At 49.6% G+C, this 18,176-nt stretch overlaps 1 protein-coding gene across 17 annotated transcripts in view; it reads right to left on the bottom strand.

Moving 5' to 3' along the window:
* Positions 1-6,447: 6,447 nt before the first annotated feature.
* Positions 6,448-18,176, bottom strand: part of AKAP13 (A-kinase anchoring protein 13) — a 266,733-nt gene continuing 255,004 nt past the window's right edge. For 14 of the 17 annotated variants that reach the window (XM_081831648.1, XM_081831649.1, XM_081831642.1 and 11 more), the window contains 7 exons: positions 17,998-18,159; positions 17,364-17,434; positions 16,897-16,941; positions 13,992-14,042; positions 12,838-13,287; positions 11,721-12,054; positions 6,448-10,920 (listed from right to left, as the gene is read on the bottom strand). In XM_081831648.1, the coding sequence (XP_081687774.1) occupies positions 10,871-10,920; positions 11,721-12,054; positions 12,838-13,287; positions 13,992-14,042; positions 16,897-16,941; positions 17,364-17,434; positions 17,998-18,159 (1,163 nt within the window). In that variant the 3' untranslated portion in view covers positions 6,448-10,870. The other 3 variants (XM_081831641.1, XM_081831652.1, XM_081831651.1) reach the window with 3 other exon arrangements.

Genomic DNA, 18,176 nt, shown 5'->3' with positions numbered 1-18,176 from the left:
CGCCCCCAGCGACACCTGTCAGGCCCCCCCCAGGGGGGGCAGGGCGGGGTCCTCCCTCTGGGTGGTCTGAGGCCCCTGAAGAAGTGGGGGCAATTTGAAGGAAAAGAAAACCTCAGAACCCAAGAACAGGAGGTGTGGGAGGGAGGCCTGAGGGGTGCTGCTCGCAGAGGTGGTATCCGGCCCCAAGGCTGCGCCGGGGCTGAGGGGACGGGTCCCCTAGAGTGAAGCGAGTTCCCTGTCTTATTTCTGATGCTCTCCAGCTCAGCTCAGCTCAGGCCAGCCTCTGAGAAAACAAGACCCGTGCACTGCATTTCTTCCTTCTCCTGCCAGCTCTTTTCTGGACTTTTCTTCCTGTGTTTCTGGCTCAGAGGTTTGTCCTGTTGCATTAGGTACCACGCTTCCTGTAGGGCAGAGCCCTCGCTGCAGACCCCTCCCAGGGCAGTAGGTGGCTGGCCGCCCCCCTCCACGTGCCCCGGGCTCTCCCCCGAGTGGGGAACCCCCCAGGCCAGGTGGTGCTGTCGCTGAGCCACGGGGCACAGCATGTCCCTCAGAGCCCCGCTGAGTGGCCGCCCCGGATCCTTGCAGCCCTGGGCGCTTTGTGCCTCCACCGTTCTTCTGGAATGAGTGAACCTCCTCACGCCTCGGGCCTCCCAGACGGAGCCCGTCCCTGGCTCAGACCCAGCCGCGGCGGGAGGCCCTGCCGAGGGCGCCTGGCTGTGGGGCCCGGGCCTGGGGGGGCCGGGGTGACGGGGACAGCCCCTGCCCGGGGCTGCGCGGGCTTGCGGGGAGGCAGCTCCGGCCAGGCCCACGGAAGACTCTTCAGACTGGTGGGTGTGCGCCCACGCCTGCTGCACAAGGGTGGTTCTGGCAGGACCCTCTCCTGGGGCTGTCGGCAGGGGAGTGGCCGTCCGGACCCCGGGCAGCCGTGCCCTTGTGCAGACACCGCGCAGCGGGGTGACAGCAGGCCATGGGGGGCTTCAGCAGTCTCCCCGTGCGCCCCTCCATTCTGAGGTCAGACCCACATAGTCCCCCCGTGCAGCGGGATGCAAATGGGGTTTTTCCTCCCGAATTAGTTGTACTTATTTTTTATTATTTTTGCCCTAAAGGCTTTAAAATTTTTTAAATTCTGGTATAGTTCATGAACAGTGTTCTAATAGTCTCGGATGCACAATACAGGGATTCAGCACCTCCATACCTTACTCAGCATATCATGTTGATTGCTTTCCAAATGCTGGACTACCCTTGCATCTGCGGAATAAATCCCACTTGATTACAGTGAATGATTTTTTTGTGTATTGTTGGATTTGGTGTGCTAATATTTTGTTGAAGATTTTTTGCCTCTATTTTCATCAAAGATATTGGCCAGTAGTTCTCTTTTTTTTATGGTGTCTTTATCTGGTTTTTGTATCAAGGTAGTGCTAGCCCCACAGAATGGATTTGGAAGCTTTCCTTCAATTTTTGGGGATAGTTTGAGAACAATAGGTATTAACTCTTCTTTAAATGTTTGGTGGAATTCCCCTGTGAAGATATCTGGTCCTGGACTTTTGTTGGGAGTTTTCTGGTTGTTTTTAAATATTTTATTTATTTATTGAGAGAGAGCAAGAGAGAACATGAGCAGGGGGAGGGGCAGAGGGAAAAAGAGAGACAGCATTTCAAGCAGACTCCACGCTGAGTGTGGAGCCTGATGCGGGGCTTGATCCTACAACACTGAGATCATGCCCTGAGCCAAAATCAGGAGTGGGATGCTCAACTGACTGAGCCAGCCAGGTGCGCCCCTTGGGAGTTTTTTGATTAGTGATTCAACTTCATTGCTGGTAATCGGCTGTTCAAATTTTCTAATTCTCCCTCATTCAGTTTTGGGAAATTATATGTTTCTAGGAATTTATGCATTTTTTCCCCCTAGGTTGTCCAATTTGTTGGCATATAGCTTTTCATAATATTCTCTTAAGTTGTTTCTATTTCTGTGGTGTTGTTACTTTAATTTGTGGTTTTGTTTGAGTCCTTTCTCTGTCTCTCTCTAATGATACTGGCTAGAGGTTTATCACTTTTGTTGATCTTTTCAAAGAACAGCTCCTGGTTACATTGATCTATTCTATTGTTTTTGTTTTTAAGTTTCTATTATTTCTGCCAATCTTTTATTATTTCCTTTCTTCTGGTTTGGGGTTTTATTTGTCGGTCTTTTTCTATCTCCTTTAAGTGTAAGGTTAGGTTGTTTGAGATTTTCCTCGCATCTTGAGGTAGGCCTGTATTGCTATAAACTTCCCTCTTGGAACTGCTTTTGCTGCATCCCAGAGGTTTTGGAGTGTTGTTTTCATTTTCATCTGTCTCCATGTATGTTTTGATTTCTTCCTCTTGGATTTGTTGGTTGACCCATGCAATGTTTAGTAGCATGTTATTTAACCTCCTTGTATTTGTGGTCTTTCCAGATTCTGAGTGTCTGTGTGTGGCTGATTTCTAGTTTCATAGCATTGTGGTCAGAAAAGATGTATGGTATGACTTTGATCTCTTTGAATTTGTTGAGGCTTGTTTTGTAGCCTAATATCTGAACTATTCTGGAGAACATTCCATGTGCACTTGAAAAGAATGTGTATTTGGCTGTTTTAGTATGGAATGTTCTGAATATATCTGTTAAATCCATTGTTGTCCAGTGTGTTATTCAAAGCCACGGTTTCCTTATTTTGTTTGGATGATCTGTCCATTGATGTAAATGGGGTGTTAAAGTCCCCTACTATTATTGTAATATTGTCTATTATTCCATTTATGTTTGTTATTAATGGTTTCATGCATTTGAGTGCTCCCATGTTGTGTGAATAAATATTTACAATTGTTATATCCTCTTGTTGGATTGTCCCCCTTATTATAATGTCCTTTGTCTCTTGTTAACAGTCTTTGTTTTAAAGTCTATTTTGTCCAATGTAAGTATTGCTACTCTGTCTTTCTTTTGACATCCATTTGCTTGAGATATGTTTCTCCATCCCCTCACTTTCAATCTGCTGGTGTCTTTAGGTCTGAAAGGAGTCTCTTGTAGGCAGCATATAGATGGGTCTTGTTTTGTTGTTTTTTTTTTTTTATCTATACTGTCATCCTATGTCTTTTGGAGCATTTAGTCCATTTATAGTCAAAGGACTTCTTGATTTGTATTTATTGCCATTTTGTTACTTGTTTTGTGGTTGTTTTTGTATTTTATCTCTGATCCTGTCTTCTCTTGCTCTCTCATGGTTTGCTGATTTTGTTTCATGATACGCTTGGATTCCTTTCTCTTTATTCTTTGCAATCTATTTATTGGTGGTTTTTGATTCCTGGTTACCATTAGCTTTGTATCTTTTGCATGTAGCAGTCTGTATTATGTTGATGGTCGCTTAAGTTTGAACCCATTCTTTACTTCTCTCCTCCCCATGTTTTAGGTCTATGGTGTCATACTTGGCATCTTTTTATTTTGAGTCCCTTGACTGATTTTTACAGATATATTTCTTCTTACTGCTTTTGTGCTTCCTATTTTTCTTACTCCTACTTATGGTCTTTTCTTTCCACTCAAAGAGCCCTCTTTAGTATTTTTTGTAGGACTGGTTTAGTGGTCATGAACTACTTTAGTTTTTGTCTGAGAAATGCAAACTGTTTCCTTCAATTCAGATGATAGCCTTGCTGGATAGAATATTCTTGGCTGCAGGTTGTTTTCCTTCAGCAGTTTGAATATTTCATTCCACTACTTTCTGGTCTTTCAGTGTTTCTGCTGAAAAATCAGCTGATAGCCTAATGGGGTTTCCATTGTATATAACTGTTTTCTTTGGTTGCTTTTAAAATTCTGTCTTTATCACTACTTTTTGCCATTTTAATTACTATGTTTTTGTGTGGACCTCCTTTGGTTGATTTTGTTGTGCATCCTGGATCTGGATTTCTGTTTCCTTCCCCAGATTTGGAAAGTTTTCAGTTATTATTTCTTTAAGTCAATTTTCTGCCCCCTTTTCTGTCTTCTCCTTCTGAGATCCCTATAATGTGAATGTTAGTATGCTTGATACTATCACTGAGTTCCATAAGTCAATTTTCATTTTGTTTTTTTTCTCTCACCTGCTCAGCTTGATTGCCTTCCACTACTCTGTCCTCTAAGTGTCACTGATCTGTTCTGCTTCCTCTGAGTCTATTTATTCCACCTAATGTAGTTTTAATTTCATTTTTTAAGGTCTTCATCTCTGGTTCTCTTTTATGTTTTCTATCTCTTTGCTAAGGGTCCTCCACTCTCAAGTCCAGTGAGAATCTTCATGATCATTACTTGAAATTGTTAGGCATATTACCTACCTCCATTTCACTTAGGTTTCTTGATGTGATTTTGTCCTTTTCTTTCACCTGGGACATATTCCTCTGTCCCCTCATTTTGTCTAACTTTGTTTCTGTGTTAGGAAAGTAACCTATGTCTCCTACTCTTGCAAGTAGTGGAAGAAGAGGTCCTGTAGTGCCCTGCAGTGCAGAACCTGGGCGCTTCAAGGGTGTCTCCTTTTTTTAAAAAAATTATTTATTTTTTAATTATTTATTTAGCACAAACAGGGGGAGGGGCAGGAGAGGGAGAGATAGAGTCTCAGGCATACTCAGCGCTAAGCATGGAGCCTGATGCAGGGCTCAGTCTCATGACCCCAAGATCAGGACCTGAGCCAAAATCAAGACAGATGCTCAATTGCCTAAGCCCCCAGGCACCCCCCGAGGTGGGGGGGGGGGATCTCTGTGTGTGTTGCATGCAGCCTGTTTTTTTCAATCACCTGCAGTGGCCCTCTTTGCCCTGGTGTGGGCACAGTTTGGTCCCTGTACTGTTAGTGGGCTGCTCCGGGGCTGCCTTGGGCTTGGGCTGAGTCAGACCAGACGTTTGCCAGAGCTGTGGTATCACCAAACTACAGGGCACTTTCCCTGTGTTGTCCCTGAGAAGGTTTTGTTGTTGGGCGGGGCCTGTAGTCAGACCAGATGTCTGTCCCCAGCCCACTGCTGGGGCTGCGGTCTGACTGGTGTGTATGGTTGTCTTTCCCGCTCCCTGGGGCAGGAGTCTCTTTGAAGCAGTGCTGGCTCAGGTCAGGGCTGCCTGCACACTGTGGCTCGTGGCTCTGCTGTGGGTGGGCTCCTGCCAAGAGTGTATTGGCGGGCACGGATCTACAAAGTGTGCTGGGCAGGATGTGCAGTGTTAGCAAGGTTCGCATGCCAGTCCTCTGTGGGAGGGGGCCTGCAGCCACGGGGACCAAGGCTGGCCAGGTTGGAAGGGACGGATCCGCAAAGTGCATGGCGATAGGACATGAAGTGTTGGCAAGGTTCTCGCAGCCTTCTGGGGGAGGGGACCTGCAGCGCCAGGACTGAGGCAGGCCTGGCTGGAGGGGGTGGATCTGCCAAAGGGCAGGGAGTGGGGTGAGGTGTTAGCAAGTTGGGTAGTGAAGATCAGCTCTCTGATTCCTGCAGGTGGCTGTGTGTTGATGCTGGGGGGCAGAGGAGGGAAATGGCATCTGCCAGGTCCTGGAGGAGTCTCCCGATGATCTCTGCCCCTTCCTGCACGTGCTCTGAGGTTAGTAAATAACTCTCCCTCCTGTATGTCCCAGGTGGTTTTCAAACTGCTGTTTCTATACTGTGTCTCCCTGGGCTGTTTGTCATGCTGTCTCTTTAAGGGTGGGGACTCAGGTTTCCATTGCCATCCAGACTCCCAGAGCCAAGCCAGCTGATTTTTAAGGTTCCAGGTTTTAAGTCCCACTGGTTCTAAGAACTTGTGAAATTCAGCCCTTCTGGTTTTCAAAGCAAAATGTAATGGGGATTCGTCCTGCCCGTGCAGGCTCCCCAGTGTGATGATCTGTTTTTCTCCCCTCTTCTGGGCCCTGTTCCCTCCCTCCCATGGAGGGCTGTGATCTGTTTAGCTCCCCACAGTGTCTCTCCCTTTCCTCCCCTCTTTGATAAGGCCTCATTTCTACATTTAGTTGTGGAGTCAGTCTTTGGCTTGTTTGCACTGATGTGTTACCTAGTCGTGTCTGTGGGACGAGGTGAGCTTAGGGTCCTCCTATTCCACCAGTGTCCCCCAAAGTCCTCTTCCTGGGTGGGTGGGGGGGTCATATGGGCGGAGAAAGTTGTCAAAGGAAGGCAAACTAACATCAATTCTTTTTACAGAGTAGAATCTTTAGCAAAGGACGATTTTACTGCACTGATCTGCCTGAAAATAGTTTTGATTCCAGGCACAAATCCCATCACTTCAGGGCTGGCCAGTCACCCCCCGGTTTTGCATCTGGGCCCCAGGAAAATGTCTCCGAGGAGCCAGTGAGTGCTTACAGACTCTTCCTGACTCCTGTTCCCAGAGGTACATTAGAAACAGAAGTTCTCTTTGGGGAAAGGGCTCTTCTTGGAGTGGGGGGGTACCCCTTTACTAGGAGCCCAGAGTATCTTGGGATGCCCTCCAGAAAGCCCATGGGGATAGAATACAACACGGCAACAATCGAGACTTAAAGGACATTTATTTTTTGAAAGGGTGGAGGGGACTTTACAAGTAGAGTCTGAAGCCAATAACTAAAAAGGAAGATAAATAAAATACAAAGCCAGTATGTTGTGGCAAAATCCCAGAAAACACACTGAAAAAATTTTTTTACAGTTTAAAACTGCTTTACTTTATACATAATTACAAATTAATATACAGCATCTGGGTTTTAACCCCTTTTTATTTAAAAGAATCTAGCACAGAAATGTTCGTCTAGTATTTGAAAACCACAAAAGCAGAGGTATAAGGTGTACGGTAATCGCCCTCCTGCAGGTCCGGGCGTCTCCCCGTGCCCCCAGCAGGCAAGGAACACAGAAACCACAGGCTGAACCGTGACTGTGGGCAAGCTGACCGGGCGGGCCCCAGGCGGGTGGCTGCAAAAGGCAGGAGAGCTCAAGGTGGGTGAGTATCTGGGGTGAAGAGGCAGCGCGCTCTGCTTCGAGGCAGCGAGGAGCCCCCAGCACAGGCCAGGCTCGTGGTCTGGGGCCAGAGGGCATGCGCCAGCTGGGTTTGCCCGGCTTTCAACCTTAGCGAGATGGAGAGTTAATTCAAGGCCTGTCAATCTTTTGACAAATTAAATTAGAGGGGTACAAGGACAGAAGCCTTTGTTTTTCCCTTCCTTTTTGTTTTTACTTTTATGGCAGCATTAAAATACTTTTCACTTTGAAACCTGGCCAGCAAGCAGATTCCAAAGTTCTGGGTAACTGGGAATGTCAGGCTACACTGGAAGACAAATGAAGACACAAACCACAACAAACTCTTTGCCCTTCCCTCTGTCTCTGCGTGTCAGGGAGCGGGGCCCAGCACCACCGGCATGCGTGTGTCTGGACGGAAGGCGGGCGGGCAGGGCGCACATGCTGTCTAACCTACAGGGCTGGTTCCGGGCTTCCACAGTCCAAGGGCGTCCAAGCCTGGGGGGCGGGGGGTCGATCCCCTCTGGCAGAGTCTGGCGCCCCCTCCAAGCCACCCTGTGGACAGCCACTGAGGCCCACTCACCCGAACAGTGTCTCCGTTCCTCCCAGGGCTCGGCTGGCCTGGGCACAACCAGTCACCCATCAACACTGGAGTGGACTGCAACCTCCCCACGCCCTCCCGGACAAATACCAAAATCCTTGGGAAGAAAGAACTGGCCATGGAAAAGCCACTGAGAGACCAAGCAATGAAATATCAGTACTTCTGTGAACAGCAACTTCTGGATCAAGTCCTGGCCTCTAAGGTATGGTTCTGCCCTTCACTTAAGGCGGAGCTTACTTTATCAAACCCTGCACCCCCATACCTGCCCCCCTCCTAGGAAAGGGACAACAAACCCCAAGGGTCTTGAAAATTTGTGCTTACTGCTACTAGGGGCTCGGGACGAGAATAAGGGAGAACTATTCTCAAAGAGACAACTTTAGTGGTGCTACCCTGAGACATAAGAGGGAGAAAGGTAAGATTCGTACCTTTTCAAAAAAATAAAAAAATCTTGATAAGGATTTCTTCCCCACAGATCGCTCTCGTGGGGGTAGAGAATGGAATGTTGGCAAAGGCTGAATTATGGCAATTTGCATGTTTTTAACCCTCTCCGTTTTCAAAGAAGAAAACAGTTCACATAGCTGATTGTCTCAAAAATGAAGCCGACAGATGAGAGCATTTAAAGTGCACGTCACCCAACTGGGATGACAACTTCTGAGATGATGGCATTTTTGAGAGAATTTTTGAGCCTCCTTCCAGGAACTTCACTAGACTCTGGAAATCTGGGGACTCTGGCTGGTGTCTCTATCTGTCCCCCCAAAACTTAACCACAACGCCCGGCATCTGCTTTCTTGAGCTTGCTGGAGGACACAACAGGGAACTGCCTCTGGAACCAGAGCGGTTCTCAAGGTCACAAGCACAAGCAGCAACAACCCAGGTAGTTCTCCAAGCATGACAAAGAAGTCCCCAGCGATCAGTTTCCGGGGGAGTGGGGGGAGGGGAAGGAAGACATGTCAGAGCGCGGCTCTTAACAAGCAGTTGTCTCTCTGCACTGCAGACTCGACTTTGGATGACGGTGGGCAGTGGGGTGGAGGCAGGAGGCTACTTTCCAAGTCTGATTCTACACTTGTCCAACCAGAACCTGCCTGAGCTAAGTGACTGGGGGTGGGTGCCGGTGCAGCCTCCATTTAAACACCACCACCAAAGCAACTTCAACCTTAGAGCTAGTTGGGAGTAAGAGACGCTTTCAAATTGCCATCAGGCTGGGCGGCCATGGACAGAAACTCGGGGTCCACAGCGTTTTGTTGGAGAGAACAGGGCCCAGCTCGTCAGCACCCCGCACTTCCTGGTGCAGGCACCCAGGGACAGGGTGGCCTGGCCTATGTTTTTTTAATGACGACACCGAGGAAGGAGGATGGGGGCTTCCTTCCCCGGTGCCATTCCCTCCAGCAGCCCACGTCTTGTGGGACGGCGAGCCCAGAGGGGAGCTCGAGTTGGTGACAAGAACAGACAGCCGGGCCCCACGCACATCTGAGGAAAACCAGCGCAGACGTGGCTATGTGGCCCGAGCGAGGAAGTAACCGCTCTTTTCCCTGTTTAGGGTTTGGGGCAGGGGGGGTGGTTTACACCAAGGTTCAAAAGATGATTAGCTTAGCTGGTCTTGTTCTTAAAGTGTTTCTGAAGGCTAAGAAATCTCCGTGACAAACAGGTGAGCGTAACTCACAGGTGGCAAGTTTCTCAACTCTCACACAAGGAAGACGACATTCCTTGATGGAAGAAGGAGGTAGGGGGAGGGGAAGAAGGGAATGGATCCCCCTTTCATTTTCCTTTGGGCCCTCACGCACTTTGACAGACACTGAGGAGGGAGCAGTGCTGTGGCTGGTCACGTTGTGCACGGATCAGACAGTTGAAACCGTAGGGCTTAAAACACACACACACACACACACACACAAATAAATAAACAAATCTAAGCTAAAAATTTTAAACCAGACCTCTTTCAAATAAACTGAAAGATAAATATCTCCATCTGCAAGGCCAGCTTGCAATACATCAACAAGCACCAAGTTACAGATTTCGTTTTCCTAAAAGTATGTTCAAAGACCCACGCTCCTGAGGGGTGAGAAGCAGGAATGAAGGGCACACCGAAAGCACAGACTTCTCCAGGGTCTCCCCTCACAGGGAGTAGTGAGTCCAGCAAGGAGAGGGGGCCTCAGAGAACTCCACGAACCATCCTGCTCCCAGCAGCAGCTCACGAGCCTCAAGCAAAACAGATCACCAACAGTGCGGGAAAGCGCAGAGAAAGCAGGCCACATCTGGCACCTTCAAGGGGGTGGGGTACAATAACCAAGAGACCTTTAGATTTGGAAAATGGGTTAAGAAATCAAATTCTGCCCTGGCCTCCTGATACCGAATGAGCAAGTTTCCCAGCCACACCTGGGCCAGCTCCCTCTCGGGCTTTCCCGGTATAAAAATGACAGAGGGGCCGGGGGCCCTGTCCTAGTGCAGGGGTGGGGACAACCTTGCTGTGAAGCAGCGGCTTCCCCTGGGATGGTGCCAGGAGGCCGGGGGTCAGTGACAACCAGAAAGTGGCACAATGCAGGAGTAAGGACGAGGAGACTGCATCTGTGCCCAGAGTATGTGGGCAAACATCTTGGAAAGGCAGTCTATGATTTCTTTGGATTTCATGTTAAAATTAGGTTGTTTTTTTTTTTTAATGACGAACACCAAAATCAAGATGGTACAGATATGTATATACACACACACGTTTGTGTGTGTGTATATATATGTTTTTTGAACACATCATGCCTTCTCTCACTGGTTTTCACAAATGCTTGCCAGCCCTTCTAAAATGAAATGAGAAATACATGCAGAAAGAGGGGAGGTGTGCACGGAATAGGGTGACAGGAAAACCGCCTTGGAGGACAAGGGAGGGGGGGACGTGCCAAGCGCCCGCGTGCTCCCGGAGCAGGGCCGAGTGGCACCTCCTGCGCCAAGCCGACCAGGCCCCTGCTACAGACGGCGCCTAATTCTGGCATGCACACGTATATGCAGACAGGTAACTATGTACACAGACCAAATCCAAATTATCTGTTGTTTGACTGTTGCTTGTGTCCCTCAAATAAAAGGCAGGTAGAATTTCAGACCTTATTTAGAAACTTCTTTCAGCCTTTAGAGATTCCTGACATGTCCAAAACCATCTCCTGACTTCTGGGGCCACCTACTTTCAGTGTAACATCCTCAGTAGGGCCGCCCCGAGCCAGGAGCCCTCGGCAGCCGCCAATCCCGGGTCTCCTACCCCACCCTGACATTCGAGACCATTTGTCCCTCTGGTCCAGGACCTGGGGCAGCTCGGGTGTCCAAGGTAAGAGACCACACCCAGGAACAGCAGGAGAGGCGGGGCTGGACAGGAGGCAGTGGTCATGGCAGAGGGCAGGGTCAGCAGAAGATCTCTTCACCCTCCGCGGGCACTTCTGACGGGGGGCCATCTGGGAAAGGGGAAACCAAGGAGAAAGAACTTCAAAAAAAACCTGCTCTCTTCATTGAACTCCCTTCTCTTCCCTTCCTCCTCAATCCGAGTCTTCTGGGATGCAACAGCTGCTGGCCAGGTGGGCAGTCCACCCCCCCCCTCCCCACTGGGGCTCCCTGACTGGTTTAGTAGATGAGGTCCTCTGACACTCTTTGCTGTCCCCTGGTCCCTTTAACTTGACAAAGCACTGGACCTCCTGTTCACAAACAGGCCCAGAGACAGAAACTTCTCTTTGATCTCCCACAGAGATGAGAGGGAACAATCCTAAGGAGAAGGAACAGAGAGAGGACTTAGGGGAAAGGGCTGCATAAACTGGGAGCCTCGGTTAGTGGGGTTTAATCACGAGCTTGGCATCACCTACTTCACACAGCCACTTGCGGGCTTCATCAGACCCTGGGAAATGCTCACCAAGTACTAGTTATACTGATGACTGGACTAGACCTACAGAAAAGCAGGGAAGACTTTAGTCTTCACTGAGGTGAGTTTCAGGCCCTCAGCTGGGTAACAACAGACGCCCCCACACGCAGACCTGCGCGCCCTCCTTGGCACCCGCGTGCACACAGAGGGGGTCTGAAATGCCCGGGGGGTCCGTGTTCTTAGTGGGAGTCCAGGCAGCCCTCCAGAGGCAGAGCAAGTGGGCTTGGGGGGGACGGTGGTGCGGCTCTGACACAGTCGAATGGCACCCTCGGTTTAAGCCTGCCCACCCTTCAGGATCCAGGAGCAACATGGCCGTAGGGAGACCTGGTGTGTGTCACTCACCACCAGGCTGAGAGCGGCTGCCTTTTTTGTTCTTCTTTTTCTCCTTCTTGTCCTTTGGCTTAGCCAACCCAAACAGGCGGGTGGAGGTGGAGGTGGGCACGGGGGTCTGGCTCTGACCCTCTGGCACTTTGTTGGTCTGGCCGGCGGGACTCAGTATGTGAAAAGGCCCCTTATCTTTGTGTGTCCGAGAGAGGCTGTTCCTTTTTGGGGACACCGAGAGTTCCGAGTCCAGGGATCCTGATTTGGCGACCGAAGGTGCAGATGGCGAGGGGGACTCCTCAGGATTCGGAAGGAAGGATGGGATCCTCAGCAGCCTGGTGTGCTGATGTGTCACCTGCACACGGTCAAAACATCGGCTCTAAGTCAGGGGCCGGCGGCACCCCCAGAGCCTGCTACGTGCTGAGGTCAACAGTGGGGGCCGTCAGCCCAGTGCGACCCGCCTCCTGGATGCCTCGGCCCTCGCAACAGAGCATTCAGGACTTCCTGACCAGCCCTCCCCACCCAGTACCTGGGAAGGTGCTACAAATACCACCTTCGACACCATTCCTATTTTTACTGCACGTGCGTAATGTCAGCACCACGAAGAATTAGTAGTACCTTCGATGAGGCAGCTCAGGGAAGAACTCCCACTCCCTTGAGAAGCGGGAGCGCTGCTTATGTGAACACTGATTCACACAGGGCTGTGCAGAATTATTCGGGGCTGAGGGGTTACGGGAGCCTGTCGGCGCACAGGGTGCTGGGGAGTCGGAGGTGAAACCAGAGAGAGGGAGGAGCAGCGTCTGATCGGCCCGGGGCAGGCGAGGGGGGCTGCTTCGGCGGGAGCTCTGCTGAGTTACTGGCATGGGGCTGGAGCCCACCCGCTCCCACCTTACAGCCGATCCGCCCTCTGGAAGATGCTACTTGAGTTTCCTCTCCGGGTCCCAGGTCAGTCAGTCAGCCAGACACGCGGCAACACGGGACAGCGTCCACCGGCGGCCCGGTCGGCCACGGGCGTCCGTGTTCCCGAATGCCCACGGAAGCCCCTGACTTCAGCTCGGGGCCCCCGCCCCCGCCCCGCGCTCAGGATGCTCAGGACGCGGGCTCTGCTTGCCCGCACCCTCGGGGCGGACGCCCTCACCTGACAGGCGTCGTGCTCCGCCTGCCTCTGGCTGAGGCGCTCGGCGTCGCGCCTCAGCTGCTCCTGCTCCCGCTCCAGCTGCTTCTGCGCGGCGCGCAGCCTCTCCAGGTCGCACTGGTAGGCGCCCTTCCGGTGCTGCAGCTCCTCGCGCTCGCGCTCCAGGTCCTGCTGGCCGCGCCGCACGTCCTGCTCGCGCTGCGCCAGCCGGGCCTCGCGCTCCTGCAGCGCCCTCTCGCGGGCCTCCCACTCGCGCTCGCGCCGCCGCTTCTCCTCTTGGTGCTGCGCCTGCTGCCTCTGCAGGTTGGCCAGGTCCTGGCGCTGCTTCTCCAGGCTACGCTGCTTCTCCTGCTCTACCAGGGAGCTGGGGCGCGACGAGCTCCGCGCGAGGACGCGCTCGGCCAGCAGCAGCTTCTGGTCCTCGATGTAGCTGTCCTGCTGCAGCACCACGCCCTGCGGGGGGGGGGGGAGACACGCGGAGGAGGGAGGTGCCGCCGGTCCGGCCCGCCCCCGCCCAGGGACAGAGCACACCCCTCACTTTTAGGCGGGTCTGGTCCGAGCGCTCCACTATGACCTTGGAGTCAGTGCCCGCCCCCCGGGGGGCACTCAGCCCACAGAATGTCAACTGTGTGGGGACCCAGAGTCTTGTCACACTTGCTCACACGCTGTTGACACTGCCCGGGGTGGGGGCTGTGTGTGTTCTGGAGGTGGGACGAAGTAGGAATTGGATCTCTTACAGCTTCGAGAAAGGAAGTGCGCAGATTTTAAGGATAATTCCCAGAAACTGCTAAATAGCAGTTATTCAGGGGAGGACCGCCCTATCCACACACTACACGGAGATATGAAAACTTACAATCATGCTAAATAAAGCACCCAAAACCTTGTTAGCCATGGGCTCTGCGCTAGGGTTACCAAGAGCACCTATATATAGTCTACCATCAATTCATCAATCATTCATCAATTCTATATTACGAGGTCAATGACACTCTAAGCACTGCATTTTGTACCCTTTCTCATCATGACAGCCAGTCTTGTCTTGACGGAGGGCCCCATTTTAGCCACGAGCTGCTCACAGACCTTAAAGATCCAGGCCAACAATACCCTTATGGTTTCTCTTAAAACAAGTAAGTGAAGGGGTCAAAGACAAAGGCCCGTACCTGCAGCGTGCTGAGGAGTTCGTGGAGATGAACGACACTCTGGACAACCTGCTGCAAAAGGAAGCAATGGAAATACCACCTCAGGACGGAGTCTCGGAACCCACTACACCGTGTCACGTCTTGAGTATAACCCACTACACACACAGCAAGGGGCCTGCGTCTGAATGGAATGTTTCCAGACTGAAAGCACCAAAAAGAATAAGCAGGTACAGATGGCCAAGAGATACAAAACAAGATCAAGCAAACGGAACAACTGTGCAGGAGGGCCATCAGCACCCATTAAAGGCATGATAAAGCTCCAACTCTCTAAAATGACTGGTGCAAAAATGGTGTGCATAACAGAAAAAGCACAGAGCAAATCACAGGAATTCAGCATATAAGTAGTGTTCCTAAATCAATGGGGAAGGAAAGAATATTCAACAAATTGTTGAGAAAATGGGCTAAATCTTTGGGAAAAATTAAGTTGGGATCCTGGCTCACACAAAACATATTCAAACAGATTAAAATGTTAAGTGTAAAAAAAAAAAAAAAAAGAACCACAAGAGAGTTGTGGAAAATATGAGAATGTCTCTTCTGATCGTGAAACAAAGAAGGCTTTCTGAAGAAGCAAGGCAAGCAGCCACAGATGTACTTTCACCTGCCACTGTGTGAAACGTAAAATTAAAATACAAAATGCAGGGACACTTTGAACAGAAAGCCAAAGGAAAAACCCCTTCACTTAAAAAAAAAAAAAAAAAGAGGCTCCCGTGGATCAACGAGAAATGAATACCCTAGGAAGCAAAAAGGCAACAGAAACCAGCAGTTTGCAAAAGAAGAATATAAATGGCCAATTATATGACCTATTAAAAATGATTCACCTTTATTCGAAATCAAATAGATGAAAAATAAAATACCACTTGCACTCACGAAACCAACAAAACATCAGTTAAAAACAGACCGTTCCCAATGCTGGTGAAAGCAAGAATGGCCTTGTATGGAGGGAAGGGGCGCGCACCGCGCGCAGTTCTTTCTAGAGCGCAGAAGCGCTGCACTGGGCTGTTCCTGCTGCATCAGATCCCACGCGAAGATGTAGAGGAAGAATGAACTAAACCATGGCACACAACAGAGCAACGTGCAGCTGTTAAAGAGCATGCTTGTGCACACAAGGCCCTGGGGAAATGCTTCGAATGTGTTAAGAGAAAAAAGGACATGAAGCTCCAGGGGGCATGGATATAAATGACACAAAACTATTTTTGTACTATTCACACTCACGCAAACTTAGACACATAAATCTATGTTGTGTGGAAATATAAACACCCAACATTTAACAGTAGTTATTCCTCAGTGGTGGGATTATTTTACTCATTTTTTTTGTTTGTTTTTGTTTTGGAACATTTTTCAAACTTTCTTCCATGACCACATATTCGTTTTATAATACAAGTGACCCGTGAACAACGTATGGCTTGGGGCACCAACTCCCTTGCACAGCAGAAAATCCATGTATAATTTCTGAGTCTCCAAAAACTTTACAAATAGCCTACTGTTGACCTGAAGTCTTACCCATTAACATAGTCGATTAACACATATCTTTATATGTTACATGTACTATATGCTGTATTCTTATAAAAGTAGGCTAAAGAGATGTTACTAAAAACGATAAGAAAAACACATTTACAGTACTGCACTATATTTATTGAAAAAAACTTGCACATTAGGTAGACCCTTGCAGTTCAAACCCATGTTATTCAACTGTACTTAGAACACAAAAAACCTAATTATCAGGCTTAGCTCTTCTGACAACACACTTTTTACTCCTCTTTTCAGTTTATTCTTAATATTAATTAAGAATATTAATATTCTTAATAACCAGAGAGAGGTCACCGAAGACCAGCGGGCTGCGGCTGGGCATCCGCAGGGTGTTATCCATGCTGGAATGCCTGAAAAGCCCTGGTCTGGTACTTTCTTTCCTGACCCTTGTCACAAAATACATGGGCGAAAAGTCACCGAACAGAAAAATACGGGCGAAATTTCATTCAAGCAGGAGGTACAGAGAGTACCAGTCTGTGTGAGAGTAATTTTATTTCGTGTGAGGCAAACACACTGAGGGGGCTGCCCTCAGAATGCAGTGTTTACACCACAATGCCAACCAACGAAAAATACCCTTCTGCGTCTTAGGGGGCAAAAGGGGACAGTTCCCTTTAATTAAAAATTTTAAAACAAAGCTCCTCAGGGACTTAAGATATTACGTTAAAAGCAAGAAGAAACACAATGGCATCCTGAGAGGGACGCCCCACAAAGCCACTGTCCTGTATCTAAGCACACACATGCGGGCGCTCCGAGCCACACGAGTCTGGAGAGGGGGGTGGCCTGGGGAACAGGGGTTGCCCACCAGGAGCTAGGAGCAGGGACGTGAGCGGGCGAGGCACAGCTCCCCGGCAGGGTCAGCAGAACTGAACGGAGGCAGGGGAGGGAGACCCCTCAGAGACTGCTCTCCAACGAGAGGGACACCAAGGCTGCTTTCTGAGTGACGCACAGCGCTCCAAGAAGAAAACGCAATCTGAGTCCTCACAGGATAGGCTATTACCACGCAGAGTGGCCCACAAGTTGAGGTGCCACGGCCCACACTTGTGGCTTTTGGTGCCAGGCAAGCAGGCGTGGCAGCGCGTGTTCCCAGAAAGCAAGAGGCCTGCTTCTTGGGGACAGAGACGCCAAGGCCGTGTTAGTAGGCCACGGTCTGGCACAATTCCAGGATGATGCCCCGGGGGCCAGGGAAAGAGCAAGGTAAGGAAAGTGGTGACCCCACCACTAAGTGTACAGATGGAAGCCAGGAGTCAGCTTGTTCGTAACAGCAAAACACAGATGAGCATTCCTAGCCTAGCAATTATGACAAAATCCTATTCTTATACATAGCTCATAGTGCCCTTACCTCACTGTTTCTTTTAAGCATAAATACCACGTTAGCATTTCCACCCTATAAAACAAAAAACATGCATTTAAAAAAAAAAAAAAGGAAGAAGATCCTGAGGCAAAAATATTTAATGTGTGTCTCAATTACGCTCGGGCTTCCCATTTTCGTTCTTTCCCACCACAGCCTCCCGCTGTAGGGTAATGAAGGTTTGAGGCTGGACTTAGCGGAAGCCCCTAGAGAGTCCAGGCTGGGGTGGGTCACTGACCCAAAGCTCTTAATGCCAAGCGGCAGGGGAGCCAGGACTGTAAGCAGGGGGTTCTAGCCCGAGAGGCCTAACGGCCAGGAACATGGGACTCTAATTGTAGGGTTTGTTTCAAAATGTGCTTTCCTCTCAAAGTAGGAAATGACAGCAAGTCAGGCATCCAAAACAAGATCCAAGGGGACTAACTGCAAAGATTATGGATGCAGAGGTTTTAGAAAAGTACCTTTTTCAGACCACTATCGGATTCGGTTCTCCTCAGATCTTGGCCATCCTCCCCCTCTTCCTTCTCACCTCCTGAAACAAACAAGGTTTTTTTTGTTTTGTTTTGTTTAAGTTGTGGAACAGATTAGCCAGGAAAAGAATACAATATATATAGTTTAGGGATATGGTATTCCTGCATCTTATTAATGCCAGAAAGGGGGAAGCCACCTGGGGGCAGCTCAGTGATTAAGAATTTTATGGCCGCAGAAGAATTAGAAGCAGAAAGGAAAAACGAGTATTATTACTTCTTTGGGCACAGCTTAGCTGAGATCCTAGGAAATTGCTTTTTATTACTCAAAATAAGCGTGACACTGATAGAGGTTCTTGAGTGTTTTAGCAGCTAACTACTCAATGGGCTTTCGCTAAAACTTCTACTGACTGAATGGGACAGAGGAGATGTGGCTACCAGAATATGAGCTCATTCTTGGTTGTGTGTGACAGTCAAGGGTCACCTACATAAGTACGGGTTCTAAATCATCTACTTTTTTTTTTTTAAGTAAGCCCTAGGCCCAACGTGGGGCTCGAACTCATAGCCCTGAGATCAAGAGTCGCATGCTCTACAGATGAAGCCAGCCAGGGGCCCCTAAATCATCTACCTTTTGAAGCATTCATCTGGTGGCTGTCAAATCCTCCAAAGGTCTCTGCTCTCCGGGGCAAGGAAACAGGACCAACCATGCCTTCTTGCTCAATAGGGCTACTGACAGCCTGCCCAAGCGTGCCTCCCAGGCTTCCACTCACCAAACCTTGAAGGATCTCCACTGGAAAAAAGGAAACA

The sequence above is a fragment of the Leptonychotes weddellii genome, chromosome 9 (genome assembly GCF_054177405.1).
Source record: "Leptonychotes weddellii isolate Sample4059 chromosome 9, ASM5417740v2, whole genome shotgun sequence".
NCBI classification, from domain to species: Eukaryota; Metazoa; Chordata; class Mammalia; order Carnivora; family Phocidae; genus Leptonychotes; species Leptonychotes weddellii.
The sequence above is the reverse complement of the archived record's forward strand: the minus strand, read 5'-3'. Positions and strand labels throughout refer to the sequence as shown.